Genomic DNA, 13,874 nt, shown 5'->3' on the forward strand with positions numbered 1-13,874 from the left:
CCCTTGAGCAACGTCCTTTACCCTCAAATACAGTACAATAATGCATCAAGCTGGCAACCTTACCCTGCAAATACCTGCCACAAAAACAATGTATATACAGTATAACCGCTAATGTGCTGGGTGGCACGTAGACGGACATATATACTTACAGTACAGATTACATAAATGGTATGATAGTAACACAATAGACACAGAGATACAATTGTGTAGAGCAGGGCTTCTCAGTCTGGACTCTGGACTGCACGGCAAGTCAATCTGCATCCAGCCAACAAATCAAACTGAATACAATAATATGTAATAATTTTTCCTGATTTTGTTTGTTGAACTTTAAACCTTTAAAAAAGTTTAATGAGTGACTAAATGTACCACTTAAAAACCAAGTGGAGCATTTAAACAATATTTTGAGTTTAACAGTTACCCGAGCAGCATGTAGCTGTCATCCACCATAATTATTATTTCTAAACAAACTTTAAATAATCCACTCCTGCCACACAGGATGAAAATGTGCAAATAGTACAGAGTATAACATCTGTAAAATTATAACGAAAGAGTGCGGCTTCTAATGTGTGCATCCAGGGCTTCTCAAGTACAGTATGTGATTTTTGACTAATTAGTTCTTGCAGTGTTTTAAAACTTGTGTTAGCATCTGTAAAGAATGGGTTTGGGACTAATTCGCTCACAGTGTTTGGATACAAAGGCAGATCGAGGGCTTTTAATGTGTGCAATTTTTGATCACGTATCAGCATAAAAATACATTTCTGTTGGATCAGTCGGAAGCTTCTCCGCTCTGTGCAGAATCTTTTATATCTGACGCTGATCAGCCAAACGCTGGTTATGGCAAATCATATGACAAAAGAATCATAATTCATAACTAGAAAAGCTAAGTAAAAAAGCTACGCGTGTAGGGTTTTGTGTCATCTTATATATTGTGTTCTTTAAATTTGTAGATTTATTAACTGAATGAAAATCATCATAATTTTCTTTAATAATAAACAATGACACCTGTTGCGCTGTACCACTGCTGGCAAAACCTTAAAAAATACAAGTGAAACATTAAATGAATTTACAATCACAGTACTAAAAATTACAGTACAAATTTAGAATTTAAATTTAAGCAAATTAAATGTATACCTTTATATCTAGCTTTTAGATTATATCATGTAAAACTAGTGTATAGCCAGAAAACAGACTCTGGGTGTGCATCAGAAAAAGTTTGCCAGATTAATGTTCGAAAATTATATAATAAAACTATATAAGCTACATAGCCTTTATAAGTCTTCACTTTTATTTAAGTGCACTAACAATGCCGCAAAAACGTTATGATTTTGTAAAACAATGAGAGCAAACCGGGTGCACTATTCTGTATTGTTTATGGTGAACTTGAGCGCATCAGAAGATGAACCGAAACTCTGTGTATACGCGCGCCTCACAGACATAAAAAAATATATACTTATAGAAAGCAAAATGACTGCTTTTATATAAACTAATGGAAAACCTCCTGTTGGTGACATAGCTTCCTGTTTTTGTATCGTTGTATCATAAAGTTTAGTGTTTGTATCAGCGTTTAAATTATATAGCTTTTTCGTTTATACAATAATAATATTAAAAGCAGCTAGTTTTTACATCTTTATACTATTTGGCTTCATCTTTTTTCCCCTTTTTTTGCGCTCTTTGGAGAATGTGCAAAAAAAACAACAAACGGATTTTCAGCTCCAAACAACTAAACTCCGACTCAGGTACGTTATCATGTCTACCATTCAGCTCGTTCAGTGTCTGGAGTGCAGGATGTTTAGACAATCTTTCTGCGTCCTTAATAATTTTATTTGTGATAGGTGTGTTAGTGAGCACTCTGACGGAGAAGATATCAGCGTTAGAGGAGCGCATCCAGACTTTAGAGAGGGTTAGAAAACGCGAGAGCAGCGTTAATTATGTAGCGGACAGTCTGATAATTTGACTACTTTTACTTGACTAAATTTAATTCACCAACTTTGAGTTACCAACTTTGATTAGATCACTGTCTGACCCCACAGAACTCGATCAGGCAACTGAATATTTAGAGTCGACATCTCGTTATACCAAACTTGCTCCCTGGTATAATGATCACACACGTACTTTAAAACAGACCGCTCTAAATTGTTAGTATTTCAAATAGCATGGAAGGAGAGCACCCTGAACTATAGAAAAGCTCTTAGTGTAGCTGGATCAACGTATCTCTCCACTCTTATAGAAAATAACAAAAATAATCCTAGATTTTCATTTAATACCGTAGCCAAATTAACCAGAAATAAGACCACTGCAGAAATCTCCACAACATCATCATGCAATAGTGAGGACTTCATGAACTTTTTTAATAATAAAATTGTAAATATTAAGCATAAAATTGAGGCTTTGAAATCGAACAATGTAATTGATGCAGATGTTAAAATAGCCACGTCAGATCAGAACCTAGAATACTTAACTCCCCTTGAAGAGAATGAACTAATTTCACTCATCTCTTCTGCAAATTCATCAACCTGTATATTAGATCCTATACCGACACATTTTCTTAAACAGATAATAACAGCAAAAACAGAACCCCTGTTAAGAATAATTAATTCCTCACTTAACATTGGTTATGTCCTGAAATCTTTTAAATTAGCAGTTATTAAACCAATAATTAAGAAACATGTAGCTGTCAGCTGTCCAATTACAGGCCAATATAAAACCTCCCCATTATCTCTAAGATTCTGGAAAAGATAGTAGCGGAGCAGCTATGCTCATATCTACATAGAAATAGCATACATTAACTGTATCAGTCAGGATTTAGGCCTTATCACAGGACAGAGAAAGCACTCGTTAAAGTAGTAAATACCTCCTATTGGCCTCTGATTAGGGCTGTGTAACTATGCTTGTATTACTCGACCTCAGTGCAGCTTTTGACACCATTGATCATAGTATTCTTCTTCACAGATTAGAAAATGTAGTAGGAATTATGGGTACAGCCCTCTCCTGGCTCAGATCCTATTTGACCGATCGTTATCAGTATGTAGATTTAAATGGTGATTATTCTGCATGTTCTCTAGTGGAGTTTGGTGTTCCATAGGGTTCAGTTTTGGGCCCACTGCTTTTTTCCCTTTACATGCTTCCTCTGAGCAACATAATCCATAAGCATGGTATTAGTTTTTATTGTTATGCTGACGATACAAAGTTATATGTCTCAGCAAAACCTGATGAGAAAAAACAGCTAACTAAAGTTGGGAAATGTGTGCAGGACATAAGAAATTGGATGCTAGTAAATGGCCTTTCTGTTCCATCAAGTACAACAGTAAAAGACCTTGGTGTGATTATAGATTCCAACCTTTCATTTAAAGCTCATGTAGATAAAATCACCAGGATAGCATTCTTTTACCTCAGAAATATTGCCAAGATAAGAAATATATTGTCGCTAAACGCCGCAGAAAAACTAGTTCATACTTTTATCACATCTAGGTTGGACTATTGTAATGCCTTACTGTCTGGTTGTTCAACTAGGTGCTTAAGTGAAGTTTGGTGTTCCACAGGGTTCAGTTTTAGGTTCACTGCTTTTTTTTCTCTTTACATGCTTCCTCTGGGCAACAAATTTCGTAAGCATGGTATTAGTTTTCATTGTTATGCTGATGATACACAGTTATATGTCTCTGAAAAACAAGATGAGAAAAAACAGCTTACTGAAGTTGAGAATGTGTGCAGGATATACAGTCATAGGACTAGAAATAGGAAAGCAGCTAGAAGCAAGCTTTTTGATCACACTGTAACTTTAAATAGCCTGTCTGTTCCATCAAGTGCAACAGTGAAAGACCTTGATCCAGTGATCCAGATCTCATTGCATGGATGCCCCGTTTGGTCTACCTAGGATGTGTGTGGTCACGGGGTCGATGCCACTATTATAAAAACCCAAATTGCAATTGTTTCTATCAATACTTAACCTCTGGTTTAATTTTTGCTCTGCAAATCAATTCCACTTATGAGTATATTTCATTAATTTTACATGACTTGTAATTATTCAGTATAAATGTTTCTGATACATGTATTTAAAAACATATTTGCAATGTGAAAGAGAAATTAAGCAATACCATATGAGAGGGAGTGATGTGCTAGATAGCAGTACAGCTGTGTAACAGTCATGAGGGATAAGGGCCTGAGGGCATTACTATATTCAGGTTTTTATTTGGGGTTTAACACATAACTGGTCTGATTGTTATGTATTAGAAGGTGATGGTAGAATATTATCATGATATTTGAATGAGAAATTATTATTAAAAACAAAACCTTTCTTCGCCTTGAATAAATGTTTGTCAAAGACAATGGAGATGCTAATATGCGACAACGAGCACACATTCTGTCATAATCTGTGGCAAATAAAAAAAATAATTCAGAATTAACTGTTCGCAAAAAAAATTATTACCACAACGTTAGCAGTAAATCTAACACAGATTGACCTAAAATTTACAAAAAATATGAACTTGGTGCAACTGTTTCCCAAAAGCTTTATATCACCATAAATATGAAAATGCACAAGTATTAACAATGCCTTTCTATGCTAAAGCATTAAACATTTGTATAGCAGTTGTATTAATATTATTCATTACAACTTCAAGGAACAAAAAAGTCCACACAACCATTACCAGAGGGCAGCAGCAATAAAAATTCTACAGCACTGGGAATTTGTGACAAAGCAGAGTTTAAAAATATTTTTTTATCTTCTGGTTAACGTGTTGTTTAGATAGCCAAAAAACTGCAGTTTGGAGGGAAATGTAATATGTCTCAGATGTGTGTCATCTCTAAGTAATAATGTGTGTGTACCAGGCAAAATTCTTGTCTGGATTGTTTCTTGGTGTTTGCTCACCTCTCGGATTGTAAAACCATGGATCTTCTGGCCTACCACGTACTGCCGAGCTCGTTCATGTGCTGAACTGCTCTTTGGTCTCCATGCATATTGGCCCTTAAACACACTGCAACAACATTTTTCATTATTAACCACTTAAAGCCGATGAGATGCTGTGATTATGTAAGAAGTATAGCTGATATTTGATCTGCCTTCATATTATCAATAATACTTTTCTAAATGTGAAACAATATTAACCTAATGTGAAAGTTTCATATTGTCAGTGAGCAAAATAATAATAATAATAATCATAATATGATATGTAAATAATTCTTATATAATACACAAAGCTATTTATTCCTCTCTTTATTCTTCGTCATGGGCTCATCTGAGAAAGGGTTTTATAAACAAAATTCTTAAGTTCTAAATTAATGTGGCAAATAAATCATCCATCCGATATAAATATCAATCTAACAAGAAGTATAACTCACCTTAAGTATAATAGATTTTTACATTGCCGAAGCATTATGAATACTTAAATCCGCTGTGTCTAAAACCACTCTATATACTAAATATAAAGAAATTATACATTAATTTAATATTATTGGTTTAAGGTTTCCAGTGACTTTAACCTGACATACACATGCCCATCATAACTTTTCCTAGCGGTATCACAGACGCGCATGCTCAGAGGAACATTGACGTGCCTCGATACAACGCGGCATTCGATTGATTAAATCGTTTTAAAAGCCAACGTCGGATTGGCGAGCACTTCTTCTTCGGCTTCTTTTTCTTCTTCTTTGAGCGATTTCTAGCGGTTGGCAAATAACGTAAACAAGGTGCATTACCGCCACCTACTGAAATACAAGGCCGTTCAGGAGTCTAACCGAACGAACTGAATAAGTATATTTTTCCTCCACCACATTAGTTGTCCTAAGATATCGTATCAAGAATATGTAACTTTTATCTTCATTGTTCCTGTGTAGCAGGAACAAAAGAAAACAAAATAAAAATATAAAATAAAATATCCATAGAAAAACGTAAACATAAATGTAAACATTAGAATTGATGAAGAGCTTGAGCAGACTGCATATTTTGAATATATTAAAAGTCTTTAAGGCTTTGGGGTGTTTGAGAGAATGCTGAAAGATTTCTAAGCATTGTTGCATTTTATTTAAGAAGATTTCTGTGGTATTTGTAAAAGTTACCTGTAACATTACAGGGATTGTTGTTGGACACGGATGCCAGGGGGGGGGGACCGGAAGAGAAGTGATGGGCTACGGTGGACTGTTAAGTTAAATAAAAAGTTATTGTGGGTTACCAAAAAGTGTTAATCTTCTTTTATTGGTAAGAACACGACATGGTGTCAGAAGTGCTGTGAAAACCACGTCGGAACAGAGAAAAGTCGTCAAAAAAAAAAAAAAAAGAGAGAGAGCGAGAGGATACTGTTTTGCGATTTAATGTCCCACAGCGGAGACGAGCTAAGTGAGGAAGTAGTTAGCAGAATGGCTAGCACACCCAGCGCTACGTTTAATATTCAGCCACCAGAGCCGTTTGACTTTTCCAAGCCGCACGAGTGGACAAAATGGATTCGGAGATTCGAGAGGTTCCGCCAAGCGAGCAACTGATTTATTTTATGGGAGATGAGGCTGATGACGTTTTGAGGAGCTTGTAGCTCAGCTACGCCGACCAGCGTCAATATGATAAAGTAAAAGATGGTTTTCACTCGTTCTTTGTTTACGAGCGTGCACGATTTAACATGCGTAAGCAAGGACCTAATGAGACAGTTGATGCATTTGTCACAGCCCTGTATTCATTAGCAGAGCATTGCAGCTATGGGACATTGCATGATGAGCTCATGAGAGACAGGATTGTAGTAGGGTTGGCTGACACGAGGTTATCTGAACGTATGCAAATGGAAAAAGGCTTGGACCTGGAAAAAGCTATCAATATGGCTAGACAATCCGAGGAGATTAAAAAGCAACAAAGCATGTTGAGGAGTGATGCCTTTGGGGTAAAGACAGATGTTAGCTCTGTGGACATTGTATCCAAAGGCAGACAACAAAAAGAAAAGCCCAAATTTGTAAAAACCAAAAGTTTTGGGACAAAGTCCCACAACTATCATATTAGGCATTCAAAAAGTTCCCAGTGCAATAAATGTGGTGGTACGCCTCACCAAAAGCATGAGTGTCCAGCTAAAGATGAAAAGTGTCATTCCTGCGAGAAAAAAGGATATTACCAGCATGTATGTTTCACAGGCAAAGCTGTATTTGGCATAGAAGAGGAAGAGAACACTTTCTTTCTTGGCTCTGTGACATCAAATGCTGATGCATGGACAGTGGACATATGTGTAATGAAAAAAAACATCACGTTTAAACTGGACACTGGTGCGGATGTTACTGTTATTCCCCAGACTGTTTTTAACAGCCTTTTTTGTGGTATGGAGCAACCTGTTCTTCAGAATCCAGAGAAACCCTTGTTTGGACCTGGACGCATTCCTCTGGAAGTGGCAGGGTTTACTAGACTAAAACTGACTATAGGAACCAAACGGAGCATGGAAAAGGTGTATGTAGTTAGGAAATTGAGCACACCACTGCTTGGGTTGCCAGCCATTGTAGCACTTGGGTTGCTCATCCGCGTGGATGCTATAAACAGGGAGACTATTAAGTCACACTTCCCCAAGCTATGTAGCGGCCTAGGAGAGGTGCAACAGCCGTACACAATTAAGCTCAAACCAGGTGCTGTGCCGTTCTCTCTAAAAACTCCCAGAAGGATTCCGTTACCATTACTGGGAAAAGTCAAAAAGGAGCTTCAGCGCATGGAGAAGCTAGGTGTTATTAGGCGTGTCGAGGAGCCGACTGACTGGTGTGCTGGCATAGTGGTTGTGCCCAAAAAAGATGGTAAAGTTCGTTTATGTGTGGACTTGACCGGCCTAAATGTATATGTGTGTCGTGAGAAATATATCCTGCCGTCAGTAGAACAGAGCCTTGGGATGCTTGCAGGAGCGACAATGTTCAGCAAACTGGATGCTAATATGGGGTTCTGGCAGATTCCGCTTACTGAAGGGTCAGCCAAGTACACCACCTTCATTACACCCTTTGGGCGGTTTTGCTTCAATTGCCTTCCATTTGGCATTGCTTCAGCCCCAGAACATTTTCAGTGCAGGATGGCGGAAGTTATAGAGGGCCTGGATGGGGTGGTATGCCATATTGACGACATATTGATATGGGGCCGAGACCAAGGAGAATATGACACTCGTCTGCGTGGCGTGTTGCAGAGACTGGAAAATGCGGGTATTACTTTGAATGTGGACAAATGCGAACTTTCCAGGGACAAAGTGGGTTTCCTCGGTCACATTATCTCAGTTGAGGGCATCCGCCCTGACCCGAAAAAGACTGAAGCTGTGATGAACACGGATGTGCCCACAAATGTGAGTGAGCTAAGGAGTTTTCTGGGGATGGTCAACCAGTTAGGGAAGTTTATCCCACAGTTGGCGGAGAAAGATAAGCCACTTCGTGACCTCCTCTCCAAGAAAAATTGCTGGGTTTGGGGTGTTGACCAGGCTACTGCATTTCAAACGCTTAAGTCTGCACTATCATCATCTCCGGTTCTGGCCATATATGACCCAAACAGTGACATTAAGGTGTCAGCTGATGCATCATCTTATGGTTTTGGAGGTGTTTTGCTCCAGAAGGTGGGAGAAGAATGGAAACCAGTGGCCTATGATTCACGATCACTCACGGCAACAGAGCAAAAATATGCACAGGTGGAAAAAGAAGCTCTGGGTCTCACATGGGCCTGCGAGAGGTTCAAGGATTTCCTCTTGGGGAAACATTTCTGTCTGGAGACGGACCATAAACCTCTCATCAGCCTACTTGGAGCACAAGCATTAGATCTTCTGCCGCCGAGAAGCCAACGTTTTAGGATGCGATTAATGCGCTACTCATATTCCATTCAACATGTTCCTGGAAAGTCATTGTGGACCGCAGACACACTGTCGCGCTCACTAGTAACATCAAGCATGTCTTCAGAGAAGCTAGAATTAATGGAGAGCACCAACATCTATGTGGACTGCATAATCGACGGTATACCTGCAAGTCCCACATACTTGGACAATTTGAGAGAGCAGTTGAAGGCTGATAGTGTCTGTTCACGTGTTATGATGCTGTGTATGGAAGGATGGCCAGCACATGCAAGACAAGAGTCAGTGCTAAAAAGTTACTGGTCAGAACGAGCCACACTCACCGTGAAACATGGGTTACTGCTGAAAGATACAAGGCTTGTAATACCTTCCGCAATAAGAAATGATGTGCTCGCCAAGTTACATGACGGACACCAAGGGGTGGTGAAATGTAAAGAGCGTGCGCGTCAGTCTGTGTGGTGGCTGGGGCTTAGTCAGCAAGTAAATAAAATTGTGCTTAATTGTAGGACTTGTATAGGTGAGCGGCAAAATCACAAAGAGCCTTTGATATTGACAGAATGCCCTGAACGGCCATGGCAAAAACTTGGAGCAGATCTGTTTTTCTTGGGGAGTGTTGGGAACTTTTTCAGAGACCAGGAGACGTTGGGATATCATTCAAGCAGAAGTTACTCTTTATTGAGAACTCGCCGAGCGTCGCTGTAGTCATCCAAGTCTAAGGGAAAAACTCAGCTCTGGAGAGTTTATACTTTACAAGAGGGAGGGATACAAAGAGGTGAAGACAATCTAAACAAAGTATAGTCTAGTACAGGAGTCAGCCTGGTACCGGAAGTTCCCCAGCCCTGATCTCATCAGCATAACAGTGGCTTTCAAATGCATAGGTGCTAATCTAATCAGCCTGACAGTATAACCCAAACCTTTACATTCTCATAGAGACAAAGGCATAGCCTGGCCTTGAGATTAGCATTCACATAGACTTTGGGACCCTACCAGTGTTCAGGAAGTACATAAAGACAAAAGGTTAATGTCTCGGACACTTATGGTACCAGACGTGATCTTTTTAGAATGTTACCAATTTTACCTTAAAATGTAAAACCCAAGGTACATAACTTGTTCAGTTTATATACTATTATGTTGGAAGCTAGATTTAGCATTTTATAAATTTGTAATCCTACAGGAGGAAAGTCTATCTGCTTGTCATTGACTATTATTCAAGGTATGTCGAAATTGCAAATGTGGCTCACACCAAATCCATTGACATAATTAACCACCTGAAGTCAATTTTCGCACGTCATGGAATTCCTGAAGTTTTGATGTCTGATAATGGCCCGCAGTTCTCTGGGCAAGCTTTTGTTTCCTTTGCGGACTCATATGGGTTTAAACATGTCACTAGCAGCCCAAAGTTTCCCCAAAGCAATGGAGAGGCGGAGCGTGCGGTACAGACAGTCAAAAACCTCTTGAAGAAGGCAGCAGACCCATACTTGGCTCTACTCGCTTATAGAGCTACACCTCTTCACAATGGTTACAGCCCAGCTCAGCTTCTCATTGGGCGAAGTCTTCGCACTACAGTGCCAGTACTTCCATCTCGGCTGGATCCATCACTACCTGACCATGCGGTCTTATTCCGGAAGGAAAAGGAGAAGAGGATGTCAGATGCTACAAATTACAACAGGCGTCATCTTGATGGGCTGTCACCAGGCGATCAGGTTTGGGTGACCGACGAAAAATCATCTGGGACTGTGCTTCAAAAACACTCTACGCCAAGGTCTTACTGGGTGGATTTACCCCAAGGTGTGCTCAGATGCAATCGTCAGCACCTAATACCTTTGCATACTTCACCACAGCAAGAGACATCAGAGCCAGCTCCTGAACAGGCTCCTATGCCATCTCCTATGGTACCAACAGTGTTACCTACGGAAACTTCCCCTCTTAGAACTAGGTATGGCAGAGCAGTTGTCAAACCCAAAAGACTCAACCTGTAGCTAAAAAAAAAGTAATGTGTTTTGTTCAAGGGTTTGGACATTGTGTTATGAAAGAGAAAATGTGCTGTATATAGTTATGATCCTAGTAGGAAAGATTCCTGAACATTTTATGTAAACCTGTGCAAATAGGAATACAGTAGGGAATTTTTTTTTTCCTAAGATGTGTATAATGGAAGTGTTATAAAAATATTGTTCCATTGTTCTTTCTTATAAAGAAATTATATAGGAACAGACCTTTCATTATGGAGGCAGAATAATCCTCCAAGGTCTGGTGAGACAAAGGTAGTCTACCCTTGGTTCTCTAGAAAGGGGAGATGTGGTATTTGTAAAAGTTACCTGTAACATTACAGGGATTGTTGTTGGACACGGATGCCTGAGGGGGGGGGGGACCGGAAGAGGAGTGACGGACTTCGGTGGACTGTTAAGTTAAATAAAAAGTTATTGTGAGTTACCAAAGAGTGTTAATCTTCTTTTGTTGGTAAGAACACCACAATTTCAACAATGGGTTTATGATATAACATTAGCTTTTGTGAATTTTGAGAAGGCAAAAAGATTTATGACATTATATTGTTTTTTTTTTTATGAAATTCAGACATAGAAACTAAACAACATATTTAAATAGGTATTTAGAAGTTAACCACGATACAATAAAAGGAGTGTAAAAATTGTTTCCAAAACATCATAATATAAGGACAGCATCAAATTTTTTCACATCATGACCACAGAAAGAGCAGGACATATCAATGTAATTTCCTATTTTTTGCAAATAGTGTTTTGTTGAATAACATCAATAGAGAAGTTTAAAGCAAACATCTTTAGGTTTTTTGTAATTAACTATATGGAAGAAAATTTCATTTAAAATTTAAGTTATTAAATATTAAATATTAATTTCCCTGTATTGAATTACATATAGGCAGTAATGTAGGCAGTCTATCAGAATATTCAGAATAATTTTGGCTTGCTAGGCCAAAATGTCGGTCAACAGGTAGTTTGAAAATGCTGCTAATAAAATTGTTATGACAGAAAGAGGTGTGTGATAAGAAATAATAAAAAAATAGTTTGAAGCATACATGAATTTTAAAAGCTGACTAGGAGTTTAATATACCTTTTTTTTTTTACAGAAACATGGATTAAACCAAATAAGCCTATACTATTAAATGAAGATAGTCCTCCTGAATAGTCATGCAGTTACAGTACATAAATCTTTGATATTTATTTAGAAAATCCAGAAGACCCTCTAAGAACAGGATGTAGGTCCAGTAATGATTAATCTGTGCATAACAAGACCCACTCATAAAGCTGCCCATACTCTATTTAATACTATTATTCAGATTAAATATAGAATATATTCCCACACCTAAAAAAAAACCTGAAGCTACCTGCTGTCCTACACTGACCACATAAGCCACCCTCTCTAATTTTGAATTAGCTGCTAGCAAACTGAATGTGCTGGAAACTGCTTCTCCAGCATTTCCTAAAATTTTTTGTAAGTAAGGGTTCCAAGAAAGGTCCAGGTAAGAGGTGGCAACTGTTCTGTAAAATCCGGAATCGTTCCCTATTTTGAAACTAAAAGCCCTGTTTTGTATTGAACTAATGTGGGCCACTATTTGTTCCGTATTTTGAAAATTATAGTGAAATCTATGATAAATATGACCAGAGAAGTGCAAAACCAAATAACAAAAGCAAAAAAATAATTCCAAAACAAAATAAAAAGTAATAATAAAAAATAACAACTTCTAGTAAATGTTCCTCCAGTAGGGTTCTAGTAGGATTTTTAACATTCTACTAACATATTTCCTAAACCTCATTATCCTGCCTTCCATTATCTCATTGATCTTATAAGAGATTGGAGTAAAACTATTGTAATAGTTTCACATGAGAGAACAATCGATTCCTTAGCACAGTTCAGTGCATTGCTGCTATCGGAGTGTTTCTTGTAATAACAGAACAGTGCTTTGACAGTGGAAAGAGGTGTGTGACCTCTCTTTATTAGCCATCCGACCAAATAAATACCCGAACTCGATATGTGGATTTGTTTTTACTTTTTACATTTTTTATTACTCCTATCATTTACCCCATCATTTTGTCCTTAAAAAATATGTTAAAATAGTGTTTTATACACTTCTTCAACCTCCATTATCATTATTTCCTCGCAAGAGAGAGCGTCAACATCATCCACTATACAGTCCTGTGAGTTAAATAGTACTTTCATATTCTGTTCCACTGTTTTTACAACATTTGACACTACAGTATGTATATCTTCAGTCTTATCAAAACAACAGGTTCACTTACCCCTTCATTGAGCCTTTGCAAATTTGCAGTGCTAGGTGTGTTCTTGACGTTACCTTGCTAATCCTGTAGGTCTTCCCTGAGGGTCAATGAAGACACTTTATTGGCCTTTTCAAAGTCCTTAGGCTGTATGTTTCCCTTCACCTGATTGAGGTCCACCAGTTGTTTCTCACTATTTAACAAACGACAGAATATTAATTAAAAAAAAACTTAATTTCCCCTAACTTTTTTTTTTCTAGCAAATAGGCCTGCAAATTAACTTGTATAATTTTTATTCACTCATTCACTTATATACCACCTTATCCTGTATATATAGGGTTGCGGGGGAGCCTGGAGCCTATCCCAGGAGACTTAGTGTTCAAGGAAGGGTACATCCTGCACAGGGTGCCAATCCATCACAGATACATCACACACATACACACACTCACTCACACAGTACGGGCAATCTTGGGAACACCATATAACCTAATCTGCATGTCTTTGGACTGCGAAAGGATACCGGGGCACCCGCAGGAAACCCACCAAGCACGGGGAGAACATGCAAACTCCACTCACGCAGAGACAGGAATCAACCTGGCCAGGAATTGAACACAGACCCTGGAGGTGCAAGGTTACAGTGGTGCCCGTATCATTTTTAATATTTTACAACAATACTCTTCATCAATTGTTATCTTCATTACTGCCTGTTGATGGGAAAAAGACATCTTGGCTCTCTTGTTGACAGTTTAGAGACATTTCTGTAGCAAAAAACAAGCCGAAAACGTTTACCGAAGCATTCGGGCACACACATCCAGACTGTGCAACAGCTTTTTTCCACAAGCCATCCGTCTCCTCAACAAAA

General features: G+C 38.4%; 1 protein-coding gene across 1 annotated transcript in view; it reads right to left on the bottom strand.

Moving 5' to 3' along the window:
- The window catches only part of pitrm1 (pitrilysin metallopeptidase 1), a 39,548-nt gene extending 34,036 nt beyond the window's left edge, over positions 1-5,512 (bottom strand). The window contains exons 1-2 of the mRNA XM_053486923.1: positions 5,335-5,512; positions 4,865-4,970 (exon numbers count right to left, since the gene is read on the bottom strand). Coding sequence (XP_053342898.1) covers positions 4,865-4,970; positions 5,335-5,369 — 141 coding nt within the window. The 5' untranslated portion in view covers positions 5,370-5,512. The remainder of the gene's footprint in view (positions 1-4,864; positions 4,971-5,334) is intronic.
- Positions 5,513-13,874: the final 8,362 nt, after the last annotated feature.

This window comes from Clarias gariepinus, chromosome 25 (assembly GCF_024256425.1).
Source record: "Clarias gariepinus isolate MV-2021 ecotype Netherlands chromosome 25, CGAR_prim_01v2, whole genome shotgun sequence".
NCBI lineage: Eukaryota > Metazoa > Chordata > Actinopteri > Siluriformes > Clariidae > Clarias > Clarias gariepinus.